Source organism: Eptatretus burgeri, chromosome 16 (assembly GCF_056783735.1).
Source record: "Eptatretus burgeri isolate ZD-2024b chromosome 16, Ebu_testis_v1, whole genome shotgun sequence".
Lineage (NCBI taxonomy): Eukaryota > Metazoa > Chordata > Myxini > Myxiniformes > Myxinidae > Eptatretus > Eptatretus burgeri.
Window position 1 is genome coordinate 52,879,120 of NC_140976.1, and position 21,725 is coordinate 52,900,844.

The 21,725-nt window shown below is 43.5% G+C and overlaps 1 protein-coding gene across 2 annotated transcripts; it reads right to left on the minus strand.

Annotated features, from left to right (window-relative positions):
- Nucleotides 1-1,613: 1,613 nt before the first annotated feature.
- On the minus strand, nt 1,614-21,015 carry LOC147011074 (cyclic nucleotide-gated channel cone photoreceptor subunit alpha-like). 2 transcript variants are annotated; one of them, XM_085859594.1, is made up of 5 exons: nt 20,802-21,015; nt 19,799-19,918; nt 15,780-15,886; nt 8,616-9,379; nt 1,614-3,068 (listed from the first exon to the last, which is right to left on the minus strand). In XM_085859594.1, the coding sequence occupies exons 1-5, from the start codon at nt 20,819-20,821 to the stop codon at nt 2,421-2,423; spliced, it is 1,659 nt and encodes a 552-aa protein (XP_085715720.1). In that variant the 5' UTR covers nt 20,822-21,015; the 3' UTR covers nt 1,614-2,420. The 2 variants fall into 2 exon arrangements, with proteins under 2 accessions (XP_085715720.1, XP_085715721.1); XM_085859595.1 differs by lacking the exons at nt 19,799-19,918; nt 20,802-21,015 and adding an exon at nt 15,981-19,786.
- Nucleotides 21,016-21,725: the final 710 nt, after the last annotated feature.

Consider the following 21,725-nt stretch of genomic DNA (forward strand, 5'->3'; position numbering starts at 1 on the left):
GCAACAATGGTCATCTGCCACCCAACACATTCTCTCTGCCTTGCTGCACACTAAACCGGACGTGGAATATGTGATCGGGAATAAAAATAAAACCAAGAAATGGATCTTCTGAAAACTTAGACAGAAACACGCTGATGACTCGTCAAGAAGTGATGAAACCTGTCCAGAGGATGAGGTGGGCGTGTAGCATTGGGATTCTCATGTATGTACTACTTATGAATGTGTTGTAGCTGCGGAGGAACTCAGGATTATCTCTCAATGGTTAAGAATCAATCACTGAAAAATTATAGTATCTGGATCTGGATCTTCACAAAAAAACCTAACCATTTCGTCCTCGTCACACAGCAAACCTCTCCAACAAATATCGTCCGAATCCGTCCACAACTTTTTGAGATATCCTGCTCACAGACAACCAGACAGACAGGGGTGAAAATGTAACCTCCGCCCACCCTTGGTGGTGGAGGTAATAAATATTGCATTACATATTTATATAATTTAATATATTATGTAAGGTGGTCAATTATGACAAGGTTCTTTCGATATTTTCCCCTTGTTACAAATTCCTCCCTAACCAGCAGAGGGCACTGTATCAGCGGCACAGCTGCACCCTCAGCTAATGATCCTACCCTGCAGTATTGTACTGCATACGAACAAAGAAGAAGAATGGAATTAACTCTTTAGAATAAAGCATAAATGGAGGGAGAAACTCGGCTCCTATTATATTTATATATATATATATATATATATATATATATATATATATATATATATATATATATATATATATATATATATATATATATATATATATATATATATCTGCTCCCTTTCGGGGTCACCACAGCAGATCATCCGTATGATCCGCACAGTGATTTGGCACATGTTTTACGCCGGATGCCCTTCCTGACACAACCCTGGTCGCCTCTTACGACACAGGGATATGGTACACCTATTTTAACCGAGGTATACACCGGCCCAGTACACTGGTACTCATTTCGCCAACCTCGGAAGGATGACAGGCTGAGTGAACCCCCTGGTGTATTGATTCAGTGGCTCAACGGGGCTTGAACTCAGGACCTCTTGGATCCCAAGCCACTGCCCTAACCACTGCGCCAACACCAGGCTTATGTATATGTATGTATGTATATGTATGTATGTATATGTATGTATGTATATATATATATATATATATATATATATATATATGTATGTATATATATGTATGTATATATATGTATGTATGTATATGTATGTATGTATATGTATGTATATATATATATATATATATATATATATATATATATATATATATATGTGTGTTATGGAATTGGACACACTGTTGCTCTTGTATACTAGTAACAGGTGCCTTCTGGGACAATTTTTTTTTAACCTTTTGAACCCTTGCGCCGTTTTACTGGCCGCTATTCAAACCTCCATCCACCCGAGCAGCTGGCTATTTCTCCAGGGAGCCCAAGGTGGGGGAGCCAAAAGTCTAAAGAGCTCATGATTCAAAGGGTGAACACATATGCAATGTTCGTACGTCTCACCCCACACAATATTAACTTACATGAAAGAGCTTCGTCAATTTTTGTAACAAATTTCATCCACGCGGGCCAGCTCCTCGAGGCTCGGGCAGTTTAATATGACTGAAAAGCAAAACAAACATTAGGATAAAACAACAGCAATTCAAGTAGAGGCGTTTTGCTAATCACACACAGTGCGAGTCCACACGGGGCGGTGTGCCCTCGAGAGCTCATATGCTTTGAGTGAATAGCCCTTTTGGTTCCACTGTACCCTTAATCATGCTGGAGTCCCTAAGACTCAGCCACCATGAGGCTGTCTCTAAGGATACACTTTTTACTTTCAGGTTTCTATAGAGCCCTCACATAATTATTATACACATTCGACCACATCGATTATATCGTTCCCGATTTGCTCCGTGGAATGAGCCCATTATAGGTTGGTCATACTTCCCGTCTAGTTACGCTACCCCAAAAATTACAACGTAAACGACAGATTACCATGACCCAGTGAGCCAAACTTTGCTAACCAGGTTTGCATGAACTCAAAGTTCTTCTTTGAATGAAAAGTTTTCTCTGGCAAACGCAAACTCCATTTTATAAACTTCCAAGAGTGTGCAAACCAAGGTAAACTGGGAAACCTCAATGAATGTGAGCACTTGCGTTTCACAAAATGGGACATTGAATATAATAATACATTTTGTTTTGGTTGTTTACTTCAACAGCAGAGTAAATTTTGCAGTCATGAGCAATGGAAATCTGAAAGTAGTTTTGGAATGCCCCTGATGGTGTCAAAAGCAGAATCCGAGCAGGAACTCATTCTTGAAACAGGACGCTATCGGTTGCCAAACGATATTTGCTTTTAAATGCAAGATAGCCCTTTAAGACCTCTCAAAGTATTCACTCCAAGTCACTAAAACTGCTACTGCTGCTAAGTTTGTTTTCACTCTCTGATGTAACTGTGCGGCGCGGCTTCTTCAGCGCTTTCTCCAAGCGACGGACACGGACCTTGATTTTTCTCTTCACCGCCGAATGTTCAGCCATGATGCGAGCCATACGCGTCTGCAGCTCGTCTACACTCTTTTCGATTGAGTCTAGTTGTTGCTCCAACGCCGTCGTGTCCACTACAGCCGAGGCATCTTCCAAGTCGAGAAGGTTCATTTTGGTGAGGATTTGACGCCCTTTCTCCTCCAGGATTTCACGGGCAGCAGGAAACTCCTGCAAAACCTCAGTGAGATCCTCCTTAGACAGCCGAAACAAATCGGAATATCCATTACTGCGTATGTTGGCTGTTCTACGGTTTCCGGCTTTACTGCCTTTGATATTGAGAATGCTGATCTCACCGAAGTACGTTCCATCTCCAAGGACGGCATAGGTGACGCTCGCATCATCTGAGACGACGGCGAGATTCCCTTCCTTTATTATGTACATTTCTTTGCCAATGTCACCCTTGTGACACACATAATCTCCTGGGCTGCTCAACTGAGGCTTCAACTTGAGCACAAGCTCTTCCAAAAGCTTGATCTCGCAGTTCTTGAAGATCTCCACCTAAGAAAAAGTCAGTGTTAGATTTCCAGATGGGATATGAGTCACAGGAATATGGAAGGTAAGTTGAATTGTTAATTTTTTTTTTTTGCTGCCGCTGTCTTCACAATCAAAACAGCTATTGTGAGCAATACAAGTCATTTACCGGCGGTAACTATAATGTAGTTACAGATTTATAGGTACAAATCATATTTAACTTACTGGAAATATATGGAGGCTATTCAAAGTCGACATGGACTTTTTATTGTAAAATAAAAGATGTAACAACGAGAACAGCACTCGGAGCGCATACCTCCGCCAGGCTGAACAGTTTACGTTTTGTATCCTACCAACAGGCCTGATCTGCATCCGTCCCTTAACCAAAATCTACCCAACTTGTTCTTGTCGTCAGAAAAATGCTATGAATTGGTGAGCGATCATAAACCACTCACATGCAACCAAGTTCTGTTTTCACTCCATCATAAATATAACTTGTTGAACAGATAATTTTGAAGAATTGCCAAATTTAAATCTGTTAAATCGCAGAGGAATTGGATGTCAGTGCTGGAAGAAGTGTGGAAACAATATTTTATAATTCTCACTTGAAATTCCATAAGGTGAGAGCTACATGGGTACCAAAGGATGTAATTTGATCACATGGCTATTGCAATGGAGCACATGGAATCTACATTGTAAAAGGGGCTGTGTGTGTGTGTGTGTGTGTGTGTGTGTGTGTGTGTGTGTGTGTGTGTGTGTGTGTGTGTGTGTGTGTGTGTGTGTGTGTGTGTGTGTGTGTGTGTGTGTGTGTGTGTGTGTGTGTGTGTATATGTGTGTGTGACACCGTACGTGCGTTTGAGTTCCACCCCATTGCCTAGCCAGTTCAGCTGAATCCACCCACAATTTCTATACTATAGCCGCTAATTTAGGAACCCTTTAGAATTACCCTTTAGAACCCTCCAGAACACCTTAGAATTTCCTCTTCTCTCAAGCAGCCCTCATACTGCAGAGGTTATATGCAGGTTTGCTATTATTTCTGACTATTTTCTCGAATTTTGATTTGAACAGGCTTCAGTTCAACAGAACAGATGAGTTTCTTTTGAAGTTGGGAGTTTTACAAGCGGGAGTAGGCTGAGAGTAAAGATGGGCCAACTTTAGAACGGGGAGGGGAAAGTTGAACATTTTTGGTGGGGGGAGGGGAGGGGTGGTTTGAAGGCTGGAGTGTGGGGAGGGGATTGATGCCTTCGACTTGGCAGGGGATGGGTGAGGGCTTGGTGTTGGGGGAGGGGGAAGCAAAGATGGGACAGAGTTGGGAGGTTGGGAGGGGGAGGCCGAAGTGAAAAGCGGAGTTAAGCATTTTGGTTAATGTCCGTCCGTCCATTTGTCCCATCTTATCGGTTTATGATTGTCAGTTTGTAATCGAGGAACAACTTATTTAATTTGAATGCTTTATTTTGAACACAAATCAGAAGGTGAATAGGAAGACAGGTTTGCCATTTTACCGTACTTTGGCACTGAATTTGGCCAGATCGCACATGCGCAAAGAGGAGTGAGATAATATTTTTTACTCTGTCTGCCTGGCAGTCAAATAAAATTGAGCATCATTCCAAACAGGAAACTTACTGTTTTACGGATGTTATAAAGGACACAAACAACAGGCACGAAGAACTAATTTAACATGTTTCAAAGGGTGATGTAATCGACACGGGGTTAAATGGCGGTAAATCCCAGAATTAATTTATTTAAACGCCTTCAAACATCTCTAAACCTTTATATACTTGAACACGAGAACACAAATCGCCTCCATAATACTTCCAACAATCATATTATATATCGATACATCGCAAAAAAAATTTTTTGTTCGTTACCCCATGCATGCGTGCTGTCACAACATGGCTCCACCTGGTGTGTGTTCAATTACCAGGCAACTGGCTAGTACTTGCCAAGCCAGCCATTCCTTAACAACAGGTTTGAATGGAGTGCTTGACTGAGTGCTCTACAATAAACTTGGTAACTGTTTGTGGAGCGAGATGATAGTTATTGGCAGTTCAGCGTTGGGGATGGTTATCCCGGCGGCGCTTTGGGGCAGCCTGGTGAATGTGCTAACCGAGCTGTTTCGTCATAGGTGTCAACTGGGGGCTGTGTGGTTGCCTTCTTCCTGTTTGGTGTCGTGCTGTACGCAGAGTTGGCCGCACCGGCATATGTGGACTCGTTCGCTTCATGCAGGTCTGACTACATGGAGAATGAGCTTCATCCTTCGATCGTTGTTAACGGTAGGTGGTTTCCTCCATCTCTTGCTGGAGAGCTGCTCTTGCTGCTGGTGGTGCTTTATGCAGTTGGAGCAAGGCCAAGGAAGCAACGCTTCACATGGGTTTCGCGTGGCTTGAGTGAGGCAGAAAACTGCTGCTTGGCTAGTTTCGTGAGTGTCTTGGACGGTGATGGGGCTGGCAGGGCACCTCCCCTGTTCCGTTTTCAAGATAGGCACTGTACTGCTGATGCCAAAACCATTTTTGATATGGAATGGAACTTATATCTTGTGTTATCTGCATGGCTTTATAATTGTGATGAACGTCTTTAAAATATGTGCAGTACTGCATAAATGTAACTTGTGAAACCCATCCATGAAAATGATCATCATGGTGCCAACGGCCCGACAAAGATCAATACTGATTATGATGATGATGATGATAAAGGGCTGCCTATGTGTCTCAAAGATTTATACACTGCAGGTGGCATCAAGGTGCCACCACATTGAAGGGAAAGTAGTGTATGTGTTGTAAGGGAATGCTTTGAATGTGAAGTTTCATCAACTTAACTATGCTTTTTGATTTTGTCGAGAAAAATTTACATCAACTCTGAGATACCCTCGTATATTTAATGGAGAAATGGATGGGAATTTGGCATTGCAAATACATGTAATATCAGTGATCATACATAAACTTTGAATCAGCCCTTAAACTTTGAATGTGTGATGCCTTGATCAAACCGGAAGCCGATGGTTTCAAATTTATTTTCTTTCGAAGAAGACTCACTCTCATTGAGAAACATAACATATATGCAAGAGAAATTGATTTCGCATTGGGAACTTTAAAAGTTGATCGGATCTTTGTTATGAGAGTTAATGTTGTTGAAATAGTCTCTTCTGGGAATTGGCTTGGTTATAATCCTAATGTCCTTGGGGTGGGAATCAGGACAAGAATTTGGAAATCATTGGTGTACCAGTGGTGTATCTGCCAACACCTCTCTCTCTTCTCTCTCCCTAAATATTTTCGGAATGATATCATGAAACCATGTACAACGGAGTCTTTTGAAGTGTGGGACTGGTTCTTATGGAAGAACTTTGCATATGGCAAAGGTGATCAACACAATCTGCCTGACCCTGCCACAACTGAAGGTAGGTGTACACTGTCCATCTTTGGCCCAATTTGTTGTATGAAATGTTTTATGTCTTGTGTGATAAGGTTGCCCAATATACAAGGTATGACAAAAAAGTTCCAGGACTGATGTGTTTTTTTCTCTGCAGGTGGCAACAGTGGCTTGGGTTTCGTAATTGCACGTGCATCGTAATGTCAGTTGGTACTGTGTTAGCTGCTGTATTTATCAGTTGTGTTTTGTAGCCGGACTGGAGTTTTGTTAAAATTACAAGTGTTGCAATCATGTTCTAAAGATGAACGACAAATTTATGGAACAGAGAATCATCATCAGGCTTTTGGTAAAACGAAATGAAAGTGGCATAGGCATTTTCAACAAGTTGAAGCTGGTGTACAGGGAAGACACAATGTCAACATAATGTGTGGTTGAGTGGGCCAAGAGGTTTGCGGAAGGGAGCAGGGACATATGCCTGCTGTTGACTTAATGGTGAGGCTCGCAGGCTTGGGATCTTAGGATCCTGAGTTCAAATCCCACTAAGCTGTGGAATTAATACCAGGTGGGGTTGACTCACCCTATCATCCTTCTGAGGTCAGCAAAATGAGTACCAGCTTGCTGGTATCCTGCGTTGGAGTGGTGACGCAACCAGGATTGTGTCCGATAGCGGAGGAGACTGCTTAGGCAATACCAATGCTCTGCACAGAGTATGATCCCAATGGATGGATGGACAGGATGTGAATGATGATGTGGTCGCGGTGCTCATTGATTGCCAAAATGGATGAACATGTCCAAGGGGTGAGAAAGTTGGGCTGATATGACTGATGTCTGAAATTCCGATGAAAGGAACTCATTTTGCATCAATCGAAGAGATTCAGTGAGCCATGACCAAAGAGCTGAATGGCTTTTCAGACAACGACTTCCAAGGGCATTTTGAAGCATGGCAGCGACATTAGCAAGTGTGCATAAACTCGCAGGGAGATTACTTTGAAGACGGCCACTCAACATAATAGATACATTTTGTAATGAAATTGTATATTGCTTTAATCCTGGAACTTTATTGTCAGACCTCATAGGCCATCCGACATGTCATATGTCAAGGTGATGTAAAAAGAAAAATTGGACATGTTTGACTTCAACCACAACACACACAGTACATCTGTGCCTTTGGTCTGTGGTTAAACAATACCGAGAGTGGAGCTTTTCTGCGTGAGTCTTCAGGGAGCAGAGAAAATTTTCCAAAATTTGTCAATGCATGGAGGCTGACTGACTGATCACTTATTCAGTAATCACTTGGTATCTCAATCACATTCTGTTCACGATACCAAGTTGTCTCGTCTTTATTTCACTTAGCAGTCAGATTTAACTGCTGTAAGAAGGCTTTGGTACCGTGTACACAAGACAACAACTATCCATCTTGATAATACATTCAGCTGGTGGTATCATCTGCATTTACCGAAGGTGGATGATGGAGGTTGTGTATTCACGGCTGTGTGTTTATGAGCAGGATATCTCAAAGAGTTGTGGGAGGATTCAGCCGAAACTTGGTGGACGGGTTGGGTGTGTGACAAGGACAAATTGATTAGACTTTGGTGAAAGATCTGGATCCAGATCCGGAAAACTAGAATTTTTAAAGTGTTTCTTCAACATTGAGAGATTTGGTCAAAAACCATATATAAAGCACAATATCTGAAAAAGTTATGTACCGAATCAGACGGAACTTGGTTGATAAGATGGGTAGTTGACAGCAACAAGTCGATTAGATTTTGGTAAGGGCCGGATGCAGATCCGGCCTATTAGTGAGATACAAAATGTAAACTGTTCAGCCTGGCGGAGGTATGCGTTCCACTGAGTGCCGTTGTAGTTTAAGATCTATGATTACAAAAGTAAGCCGTGACAGCGGTGGACAAATTCCTCTATCAATCAGTTTGGCCTAAGACCAGACTTTTCCATTTAACTTCTACCCTATTTAGTGGTTTTTTGGCAATAAACATATTGTATAAATCTTTCATCGAGTACTGCATAGTATGTGCCCCAACTTGCACCCTGTTTTCACAGCAACATAATAGTTTCGAGTCGAACTTGAATCCCCGGACTTGGCAACAAAGAATGGAGAATGCAAACTCCAGAGATAGCAGTTTATGAACTTGATTCTTTCAGATATTATGACAAATCAGACATTGTTTAGTTTTACTGCAATTCACCGACCTTCTGTAATGTATTGAGGTGTATGTTGATAGCGACGGCAGCCCTTAGCTTCTCTGGGAGGAGGTTCAATACCATCTCCTCACTGAAAATCTGGTCGCTGCTCCTCAAGAACTCAAACCACGTGGCCACCTTCATTTCAGTTTGGCGTTCAACATTCCGGTTCTTCATGTATTGCTTCACGGAAGTAACCTGGGCTTGGAAATGATCTTTGTGCTCATTGAGACTCGAAATAATTGAACCCAAGTTCCCCACAATAGTAGCAAACACAAAAATTGTCACCATGAAGTCAAATACCATGAAGAGGTATTCCTTTTCATTGTTCGCCCTTGGGAAGTCCCCGACCGTCGTTAAAACCACGGTAGAAAAATAGAAGCTGTAGATGTACTGCCTGGTTAAGGTTGCAAATGCCGGATTGGAAATGTTTGGGTACACCCATTTGTCCACCCCGAAGCCAATGTGCTTGGACAGGGCAAAATATATGCATGCATTCCAGTGAATGATGAAAATGATGTAAATGATCAGCTTGAACACACGGAAGGACTTTGGATAACTCGTGCGGGTCTCGTGTTGGTCCAGAGCTTCAAAGAACGCACTTGCACGTAGAAGACGGTTGAACCGAACCTCCGGGTAGTTTGTGCCGACGGCAATTAAAAGGAGGTCGGTCGGCAGGAGAGACAGTGCATCGAGCTTGAACTTGAGGGTTCGGAGATACCGTGGACGTATGCGATCAGAAGCTTTCACGAGTATACCTTGCTCCATGAAACCTGCACGTGCACATACACAAGTTTACAAGACTTACCATTTTAACTCGATAAGCAACAGAATGCAAAACACTTCTGCATACCTGAATGATCATCGAAATTTGAAAGCATTATCCGTCAATGTCAAGATATATAAGTATTTTTGTTTGTTTTGCATGATGGTAGGTCATTTAAATTATTACCTATCTGTCCTGCTGATTGGGTTAGGCTGAGTGCCTGACGAAGGTGGACAGAAGTTATGTTATATCTGTTTGTCTGTCTGTGAGCAGGATATCTCAAAAAGTTGTGGATGGAATTCGCACAAAATTTAGTAGACAGCTTCAATGTGTGACAAGGACAAATTTATTCAATTTTGGTGAAGATCCTGATCCGGATCGGATAATTTTTTAAATGATTCTTCATCATTGAGAGATGGAGCCAAAAATGATATGTAGCATGATATCTCAAAATGTTATGGACTAATTTGGACAAAACTTGGTGGACATGTTGGGTGTGTGACAAGAACAAATTAAATAGATTTCGGTGAAGATCTAGATCCGGATCAGGATACGAGAATTTTCTTTAATTTCCATGTGATTCTTCACCATTTAGAGATAGAGCCAAAAACGACATGTGGCATGATATTTCAAAAAGTTGTGGACGGGTTATGATAAAACTTGGTGGATTTTTTTTTGTATACCTTGTCGAGGCTCGTGTGAGAGCTAACACACAATGCACAGCAAGGGGGCATGAGACGAGGGGTGGGAGTGGGAAGGACAAAACAGTGGGGAGCAGACACATTAGGAGATCTGTGGAAGGGAGAGGGATGGGGCGGGGGAACACAGGGAATGCAAGATGGACATTACAGGGACTTTCAGGAAGGAAAGCAGGGAATTTGAAGAAGGTGGGCTTGGGTTGGATTAACGGGGGTAGAAAAGATCGAGGATTTGGATGGGGGATGATACGAGGTGGTGGTGAACAGCTGTTTTGAAGACCTGGAGGGAAGAATGCGATTGAACAGAGTGAGGGAGTTTATTCCAAAGGCGGGAAAAAAGAGGAATGAAAGAGTGAAGGTGAGCAGTGATTCATGGTTTTGGTAATTTTACCAGAAGGGGGTTGTTGACGGGCATTGAGCGCCCTGCGGAAATGTGGTGGGGACAAATCGCAGAGAGAGCAGGGGGGGGCAAGACCGGAGAGGAGATTGTAGAGGAGAGAAATACCACCGATGTGCCTGCGGTGAGAGAGTGAGAGGCTCAAAGACTCAGCCTCATCGCGGGAGATTCCAATGATCCGAAATGCCTTGGTTTCCACAGCGTGAAGCCGAGAAAGGTGAGAGGCGGGAGCACCAGCCCAGAGGGGAGAGCAGTACTCCATCAGGCTGTGGACGAAAGCTTTGTATGTGGTCAGGAGCTCAGGTGGGGTGAGGAAGGACTTTGCATGATGGAGGATGCCCAGTCAGGGACTGGCTTTGGAAGCCAGTTTGGAAATGTGCCTTTCCCAGGAAAGATCATGGTGGATAATGAGACCCAGAAGCTTGAATGAAAGGACTTCAAGAGGATTGTTGAGAAAGTGGATGGGTGGGTTTCCCAAACGATCCTTTCGGAGAGACATAGAGTGTGAGATTTGTCTGGATTGAAAGACATGTTCCACGTGTTGGACCAGTTTGTGATTTTTACCAAGATCTGCAGTGAGAGAAGAAGCTGCTGCTTGCCGGTCTGAGGGATGACAGATGGTACGGCAGAGAATGGAGTCATCAGCAAGGAGGTAAAGAGGATTTTCCAGAGAGTCGGAGAGATCATTGATGAAAACCAGAAAAAGAACAGGGCCCAGAACGCTACCTTGAGGAACTCCAGCCTGGACAGGAAGAGGGGATGAAAGAACTCCATTTAGGGCCACACGTTGACTGCGACAGGAGAGGATGTCTGCGAGCCATAAGTGGAGATGGCCTTGGATACCATAGGAAGAGAGTTTGGTGAACAGGGCAGGGTGCCAGACCGTGTCAAAAGCATGTGATATGTCCAGGGATACGGCTCGGATTTCATGTCTGGCATTGAGGACCTCCATCCATTGTTGGGAGAGCAGAAGCAGCATATCCAGGGTAGAATGACCTGGTTTCAAACCAAATTGATGATCGAAAATCAAGCCATTGGAGAAAAGAAAGGATTTAATGTCTGAAGTGATGAAGGATTCCATAACCTTGCTGATGATTGGGAGAAGGCTGATTGGTCTGTAGTTGCAGGGATCTGTTTTTGCACCTTTTTTATGCAGGGCAGTAATGTTTGCTGATTTCCAAGCAGATGCCAGATGACCTTGAGCAAATGAGAGTGTGAATAGAACAGGGTGAGGGTGAGCAAGAACAGAGGTAGGATGAGTTGGTAGGTCACAAGAACAAGCTGATTTGATTTTGGTTCAGGTCCAAATGCAGATCTGGCCTGTCAGTGGGATACAAAACGTAAACTGTTCAGCCTGGTATGCATGGAGGTATGCGCTCTAATGAGTGCTGGTCTAGTTCCATGCTGTGTCCAGACTCATTCAAAAGCGAAACATCTTGAATGCGATCGCTTATCTCTGTTGATGTTGTGGCTGTTACTGTGCTTCTTAAGTAAGTGAATATGTGCACTGTTTTTAAAGGTTTATCATTGATATAGACCGGGTTTGCAGGATGGTATAGAGGTACGCACACGCGCCTCGAAGTTGTCCAGCCAGGATTCGAATCTTGGCCCAGTTATAAACTATAATCCCAGTGTTTCACAGGTGTTTCACAATGTGTGTGCCATCCCTCGGATGGACATTAAACTGGGCATCCTATCTGCCAGCATTAGTTGGTGGACGTTAAAGATTCCATTGTGTTCTTCACGAATAGTAGGCAAGCTATCATTGGCTCCCTGGCCAAGTTCGAAATTCCTGCCCTTACCTCCAGAGAGCATTGTATCGGTGGCATAGTTGTGCGCTCAAGCAATGATGCCACCCCACATACTTGTGCTGCATATAAAAGAAGAAGCTTGATAGAGACCCTCGAGGATTCAATTGTGGTAGTGCTAAGTGGTGCCGATGACAGAAATTCATCATCATTCAATTTACGTTGATGGTGAAGCCTAACTTTGTGGCAGTTGTGTTCAAGAGTTTAAGAGTTCTTTGCAATTCATCCAAAGTGGAGGCAAGAAGGACAGCATATTCGGAAAGGACAAGTTCCTTTATACAAACCACCTGCTGTGTTTGCCTTCAGTCTTCTAAGGTTAAAACTCTCCTCCTGTTACGTTACGCTTGTGAACATCTGAGAGACGTGAAATTCAAGGTCGAGAACTTTTGTGACTTGCTAAAAATGGAGTGTCTGCTACATATTGGTGAAGTTTACTCTTTGATGAATGTCACACAATCAACTGAAACCAGCTGGCCTTGAGTACAGGAATGTGTGCAGAAGTGGCAGTTTTTACGTGGAGAGAACAGAAAGCTTGTTGAATGACATCATGATTATTTCTGGTCAGAGCCATTTGTTAAATTCGATTCAAAATTGGGGTACCATAGACGGTGTTATGCACGCTTCACTAACAAAACTAGTTTGGAGAGGGCATCAGTGCATTGCGAGCGTACAGCAAGTTCGGCCTTTGCATCTACGAGTCGTGTCACCGACAGCAGTGTAATTGATGATAACGGTTCATTTGAAGTGTCAGGAAATAAAGGGAGAGCTTTGTATTCTTCTGATAAACCGGTTCCAGTGACAACAGCACCAGCACCTCGGTCAAGCCATATCCTACCACCAACATGCATCATTTGTAGGCAGGAAGAGCATATATGTCGTTCCAGCAGTCTTTCGTGCACCGAACTATGTCGCTGTGAGCATGTACCAACACAAATGCCACCATAACAGAACGGTCATCGATGGAGGATGCTGGTGATGGTGATGATTCAGACATTGATGCTAAATGCCTGCACTATTTACAAGATCCACGTTTAACTTATTCAGCATTATTACTGCAAAATGTATTTGGAATAATTCTCATTACATACAAATTAATTAGAACTCCATGTTGACATGTGACCGATTTGACTGTGAAATGGTCTCTTTAAGAAATACATTCTCTGATCAAACACTCATTTTTCATCACTTAGGACCAAAGTAGATTTATTTCATCTCTGGACTTTTTTATTCTCTATTTTTAGCCTTTAATCATAATGCAAATGGCTTATCATGTTCCTCAATTCTGCACGCTCATTCCATCTTTAACATCAATTTTCACACCTTTGGACTGAAATCTGAAACTGACAACATAAATTTTTGAAATCTACACCCCTGAATTGACAATGGCTGAGAAAATCATCCAGTTCTCAGCTGGGTACCACAAAACTCATTCTATAGCAATGATGGAATGAGGTAGCTGACAGCCTGTAAGATGTAACCATGTTTAAGCAAAGATTTCAGTTCTCTCACCACCAACAGAGAACAATGCTTTCATGTCATCATATCTTCACCAGCTTGCCAGGACATCCAAGTAAGCTGAGCAGCTTCTGCAGAATTTATTGATCTACTGTATCAAATGCCTTTGAAAAGTCGACAAAGACAGCATAGATATTGTGTAAATATCATATCGATAGTTCTCTGAAACTACATTGGCTTTCTGGAAGAATGTTATTAGCAGTGATTTGCTGGAATTTCAGGATAATATTTGTCAAGACTTACTCAGCTATAGACGAGGAGACAGAGAGACAGAGAGACAGAGAGACAGAGACAGAGACATTCCTCGATGATTTCCACATTCTACTTGGTCATCCTTTTTCGTTTGTAGACGGTGAAAAAAATGGCATCTTTAAATTCTGATGGATTTTTTTTTTCTCCACCTCTCAGCAATGCTTGAAGAGATTTGGGAATTGCTTCTTGAGAGTGATGCCCCGATGTTGAAGAATTTCTGATTGAATGCAATCCAATCCTGGAGCCTTCACATTTTTTAGTTCCTTTCCTGTGCTTGGCAATTCTGCCATAGTTGATACTCTTTCCAGCTCTTCTTGAACTGGAAGTTCTTCAAAGCTAGCTTTGACGTGCATCGACGCTTGAAGTGGAAGGACGATTTAATAAGTGTTGAAAGTATTCCTTCCAACGGTCGGCGGCGTCATCTCTGGATGTCAAGGTTTGAGAACCATCAGCATTCTTGATCAGAGCCATATCTAAAGATGTAGTTACCTAAACTGCTTTTAGCTCTGCATGAAATGCCTTCATGTTGTTCATATCACTCAGACGTTGGAGATCATCAGCCTTATTGTCCCACCACTCATTCTTCCACATTCTGTAGTTCTGTGTTGACTCGTCCAAGTTTTTAGTGGGTCTACCTTGTGTTTGGGATTTTGACAGCATTATTTGCTATCTATCTCACATCTAAGGGCCGACACACATTAGCCAACGCAATGCAACAAGATTGTCGGTGACAGATTTTGATAATCCTGTAGTGTGTGGCAGTTGACGATGATCGTCAACTACTATTTTGGGTGCGTTGGTGAAGATCGTGAAATTTGAACATGTTTAACTTTTACGACGAGTTATCGGCGATGATCGTGCACCGTCGTGGAGTGTGCAGAAGTCTCCGACAATCGCTGATGCGGCGCAATGTATTGATCAATTAAACTACAGCTTTCAGTAGCTTCCGCCTGTAGCATCATATCATCTGCCAGCATTATTTTTAATAGTTGTAGCTTATGTGAACTTTGAACCCCAAAAAGGTATTATGAAAGTTCAATGTAGTAGCCTGAGCCTGACCTGTGTTTTCTTAAATATTTCGGCAAACCTACAGAAACAATGTGTCATTGTAGGTACATTGTGTTATAAAATCTTTTAATAACGAAGTCTCTGCCTTTGAACTACATTGACATGTACCATGTGTGTTGTTGGTTTTGTATCTCCGTATGCGGGTTTCAGAAGGTGGAACGGAGCCCTTCCAGGGCTCAAAGTATTCACCTCCGTGTGTGTGTGTGTGTGTGTGGTGTGTGTGTGTGTGTGTGTGTGTGTGTGTGTGTGTGTGTGTGTGTGTGTGTGTGTTTTGTTCGAGTAAAACTTGTTTCGATAGTAGTACTGCATTACCTGTGAGCAAAAAAAACTGCAAAGTTATTGTGACTCCCTCTGCAGCTGAGATGGTGTCTCTGAATGTCGTGTTTCTCCTCGTGATCCATGCACTGACAAGTTCAACTACCCCATTAAAAAGTTGCTTCAGCTCCCTAACCAGTCTTCTCTCCACCCAGAGCTTTACCAACAGTCACTTCCTTATCCTGGTATGACATCAGCAATGTACCAGCGGTAGTGCCAAAGCAGCAGTGCTCAGAACTTTCACCATTGAGTATATAGTATCGAAGCAACAGTCATCGATCCTGGAAAGGAAATGACCGTTGATGAGCCATTTCAGATACACTTGATCCCCTTATTCCCTCTACCCAAACACACCTGTATGCATCTTCACAACAATATCTGCAACGTACACGCTATCTGCGATGTAATCGACAGCCATCCATCCCGCCAGGTATTTCGTTTGTAAACCCACCAGGCATGACCTGAAAACACAAGCACAGTTTAGTTAATCAAGATTAATTACTTTTAACATCTAGAAAATCGGTTGACAGGATGACTCAGAGGTAATGTGCTCACCTTTGAGCTATCTGGGTTCAATTTCCACCCTGACTAAATTGTGTTTTGGAGGCAGGACGTTGGTTGCATCAATGTGTGCCATCCTACGACGCGCTGCTCCGGCGCATGCTCCCATACCTGACCTACAGAAGGATGTGCAAGAGGATTTTCTGGTGGATGTTTAAGATCACGTTTAGAAAGAGTCGGCCATTTTGTGCTGCTGACCTGCTGCCTCATCCAAACTTGGTTTTCAGCCATGAAAAAGTGCACAGCTTGTTGGCACCACGATGCTTGGTGGAGAGAAAACGTCACAAACCTATGGTATCTTCCCGTGGCATAACAAATCACAGGAAGTCAAGACATAATCCTTCCAGTCACATATTTACCTTGCCACCGTTATATTTTTACAAAGGGTCTCTGTACAGACAGGGACCTGATCATCGACCATCAACAGAAATGCAATATAGACGTTGCTTCCAATGACAAAAAACGGAGCGAAACGTTTTGCTCACATTACTTTCATCACGTACAATGCCCAATGGAGAGTGTTGGTGCTACCAAAGTAGTTACTGGGCTACAATCCAACAGGTGGAACATGTCTTTCAATCCTGAAAATATCACACTCTCACTATGTCTCTCTGAAAGGACCATCTGGAAACTCCCTCCATCTACTTTCTCAACAATCCTCTTGAGGAAGTCATTTCATTCAAGCTTCTGGGTCTCACTATCTGCCATAATCTTTACTGGGAAAGCCACATTTCCAAGCTGGCCTCCTCTCTTTAATAATTACCGAGTTATGGGATTTGCTTTTGTTCAAATTAACTTACGATCGACTTGAACAACACTCAAAACAAAGTTCATGCATTCTCAGACGGGTGTTGTTCTGCGGTGCAACAGGCTGGCTCACTGAAAATGTAAAATTTTACTTTCCACGATGTTTCCCCTTTTTATTCCATCTTCCATTATATGACCCGTCACTTGGGCAAAGATGAATACAAATAAAAACAAGAAAAAGAGCAATCAGAGATTGCAAAGCCTCGCCAGGACTTCTTTTGAGGGGTGTATTTTGATCGGTTTTCAGGTAAATTCAACATGGCTGCTAAACCATGTGACCAATGATGTCATATTGAAATGGAAGATCAAGAAGGAACCCGACGAAGTAAAGGGCAAAGATGGAGTCATCAGGAGGAATTTGGCGTTGGCTTTCAGCCACGACTGAAACCGCGACATGAGCTACAACTATTTCAGCCGCGACTGAAACCGCGACATAAGCTACAACTATTTCAGCCGCGACTGGCTTTCAGCACCTGGATAGGATTTGGCTTTCAGCCGCGACTCCACAACCCTCAAACCCATCCAGGTGCAGCCAAGTGAGCCTCACTGAAAAATTTCTCCAATAATTCACTTCTCCCTGGAGAGATAGATAAAGAAAGAGAGGAATAGAGAGTAAAAGTGTGATTCTTTTGTTCCTCATGGATAGGCGGTCATATTGTTGTGGGGCCGGGTGTCGGCGGCGAGCACGACTAGGTGGAGCAGTAGAGTCGGCTCCACCGAACACCCGGAATCTAGATCGTGCTTCTCGGAGAACTGTGAAAGGCACGGGTCCCTTACAGGACCGTGAATCGCCAATAATTCGGCCGCGTGGAATAGGCTTAATTGCCAACTTCAATATACCTAAGTATCCACGCGGCAAAACTACCGGGGAATTCACACCGTCGGCAGGCCTCGAGCGGAACGAGCCGTTATCGTGCTCGAACCGTGCGTAACCCGAGCGGATGGTTACCAAGACCCGTCGGACCAAATGCACAATTTTCCGCTTCCCAATTTCCCAATATGCACCGTGCTAAGCCAATGAAAGAAACACAGAAATGAGCTGGAACATTTAACAGGGGATTTATTTATAACAGGGGAAAGGGAACACACAAAGAGCAGAGTTATCACGACTAAACAAGGCAAATGATGTACAACAAAAAACACTTAACAATTCTACTTAGGCAAGACAGGCCCACACACAGACACACACACACCCAAAATAAATGGACCTCAATGGTCTTTATTCGGCTCGAGAGGGAAGGTGAGCTGAGGGTCAAGGCCTGGTTGGTACCTCTCCGCCTTATGCGGTCTTCACCAACCCATGCCTGTGGAGCTCGGATTCCGTGGAAGGAAACGGGATCCTCAGCTCGCTCGCTCCCACACAACCCACCTCGGTGGGACTCGAACCCATGCCTCCAGAATCCAAGGAGCGACTTGGCCAGCCGCGAACGCCGATCGGCGACCCGAGCACCATGAACACGAACACCAACCAGGACGAACACCAACTCCGACCAGCACGATCATCGACCAGGAGCCACGAACTCAACCCACAGGGACCAACCAACTTCTTCTCTCACGAGCAGCTCGCGACCTTTCTTATCCCTCCCCCTCGCGGGGGTGGAGCGTCTGCTCTAAGGTTACTCGCGTCCTGATTGGACGGTTGCATCGCGCGATTCGCTGGCCGTCCCTCATTGGACAGGCCCACGGTAGGCAGAGCAATTCCCACCCTTCTGGCGGAGTCCTGATCGGAGGCGTTTGTAACTCCGCCCACCTCCTCACCTCCGGCCACGTGCGTAATGGTGATGGTCTTGTCGGAAACGGGGCGGGTTAGACGCCCGCTCCTTGCCGATTGGCCAAATAAGGACGCCATGCCTATGTTAGACTCCGCCCACGTGCGCGCTTGCTGGCGAGCGCAGAAGAATGCCGCGAGCAGCGTGTTGTTGTGTGAAAGTGAGGATGTAAAAAAATCCCATCTATAAAATAACCCACAGCGCATATACAATTAATTCCCATTCGACACAGGGGATGGATTCCAACTAAAAACACGTACTTACCGATATAACTGATCTATAAGGACTCTGGCTGTTGTGTGCAGTAAGCTTCCAAATTCGTAACAATATGTCTAAAGTTTCACCTCGGTCTTTTCAGACATTTCAGAGAAGATTTTTGAAGGTTTAAAAAAACAAAAAACAATATGGTTGCCTAATCATGTGACCGATGATGTCATCGAAAAATTTTGTGGACCATTTTTGCCTAGATGACCCTCAAAAATTTTTATACTCATCGGATGTGGCGTTCTACATGTGCAATTATGATGTCATAAGGAAAGCAAGCACCTATGTCATAAAACTACCACACTCATTCCCCATGAGGAGTGCCGACGATGTGCCACCTGTACACCCATGGCTTGGGGGACACTTTGGTGAAGTTTCCCCTCAATTTGTCCAGCCGTTCTTAGGAAGATTTTTAAAGGTTTAAGGGTAAATCCAATATGGCTGCCAAACCAGGTGACCAATGACACATAACCCTTTAGCTCACAGATTCCCGAACTTAGTTACATCGAGATGCTTTCTGCTCGTCCACAGATCAAGCCACTCCACACAATGCTAAATTCCCTATTAAAACCTCCATCAACCCCCACAACCATAACAATATGTATTATATTATTTCAAAGCTCATTTGTATAAATGTCAAAGCAAAAACCGAGCTCTTTTTAATTGTCCTGCAATTCAGCAACTTTAAAATAAATAAAAAATTCACTGTGACCCATCACGTGGGGGAGAGATTCCATCCAAGGTCACCACAAAACACCCAATGATCACGGCACGCTCCGCAGGGCCACAAGCAACTTGTCGCATAATGAACCAAAATTCGCTCAAATCACGTTTCACTGGAAAAACAAATCCACCTCGTAATTAATTATCGTTATAGTTACGATTACAAGCCGGGCTCCATCCAAAGCCAGAATCCCATGAGAACGAATCCCCTGATTGTGAGCAAATGTCACTAGTGGTTTGTCCTGATACCTGCACACAATGGCCAAGCCGTTGTACAGAAAGGCGATCGCCACGAAGATCCGCCAGCGGTACAGCCACTCCCCGGATGGATCGAATATGAATTCTTGAGGTCTCCTGGCAAACTGCCACCTGTACGATGGACGGTGGAGCACAAGGTTAATGAGAATTGCCATTCTTATCTCCAGATCTTCAAGACAGCTGTTTACCACCATCTCAGATTATCCCCAACCCAAAACCATGATCTTTTCTACCCCCGTTTACCTCCCCACCCAATCACATCTCGTTCCAAATTTCCAGTTTTTTTTTCTTCCTGATGGTTTCCTTCTGTGACTCTCCATCTTGTCCACTCCATGCATCCTTTTCTGTCCCCCCCATTCCTCCTCGCACCCATTGTTTGTCCAAGGCTCCCTCTATTCTGTCCTTCAACTCTACTGTTGGTATTCTCTCTCTCTCTATCTCTATCTCTATCTCTATCTCTATCTCTATCTCTATCTCTATCTCTATCTCTATCTCTATCTCTATCTCTATCTCTATCTCTATCTCTATCTCTATCTCTATCTCTATCTTTATCTCTCTCTCTCTCTCTCTCTCTCTCTTTCTCTCTCTCTCTCTCTCTCTCTCTCTCTCTCTCTCTCTTTCTCTCTCTCTCTCTCTCTCTCTCTCTCCTGTACCCTTTGTTCTGTTACATCCTGATGTAACAATGTTACATTGTTCAATGTTCTTGCTCTTCCATGAGGCTCGACTCCGCATACAACAGAGCTCGTGCAAAAATCCGGTTTATAGCATTTCTAAAGTGATAGAAACAATGGAATGGCAATTTGAGAAAACAAAGAAAAACTATTCTCAACAGTCATAGCCATGGCGTGCTAATTGGGAATACGTATTACAACCGAACCTGCAAAGCGTGCGTCATATGGTACTGTGTTGTTTGCATCGCATGAAGGCATCTGAGTGGTAAAACAATACCATTGTTATTATAACTACTATGAATGTGTATGGTGTTTGTACTTACAATCGTCGAAGGTTTTCCATCCTCTCGCAACTCGAACGATTTGGTCGCCAACTGAGTGACCTGCAGCTTCAAGCGCAGCTCCAGGTGAGTGCAGCAGGGGCTGGGGCATGGTTATTGGGGGCGTGGCCAAATGGCCAAAGGAGCCTTTCATTTGTTGTGTTTTTCATGTTCATTTTCACAGTGAACTTGTTTGAGAAAGAATCCATTGAGCATTGTGTGTTTGTGACGTGTGTTCAGGACCATGGAGACATCACTTCTTGGGTATCTTCTCTATGAAGACCATCAGGACAAATGTCCTTGTAGACTTAACCTTTCAAAATTTTAACCACTAGTGCGTGGCCGTACGTGCAAAAAAAAAAACATTTGTGACGTCAATTGTGACGTCATAACACCGTGTCCTGTCATTGGTTTGGTAAATAAATGGCCATAACTTGGGAACCACTTGTCCGATTGATATCAAACCTTGAAAAGGCACATCTACAGGGCCCCAGCAATATACCTGGCAAGTTTCAATTAGATTGGACCAGTAGTTGGTGAGAAACAGCGGTCGCAGACAGACAGACACACAGAGATTGCTGGAATTATAGATAGATAGTGTACAGTCGACATTGTTTTTCCTAATTCCGACCACTTTTGGAATCTCGAGCCCACCCGCACCATTTCAAAAGCACATTCATCTCCCGCCGCACCATTTTCGCCCCAGGTGTGTTTATAAAGAAGTGCGATTTGAATGAATGTGATAGGATTCGATGATTTCAGCAATCTGACCTGATGTCCATTAATTAATTTCGTGTCGTTCATGTCCGAGATGGCAGTTTGGTGCATGTTCTGACATCTCCACATCTGACCTTCGGACGCAATAGAAGTTGTGGGCCCTAACAGCTTAAATAGTTCCAAGATTATTATCTTGCCAAAACGAAGTTT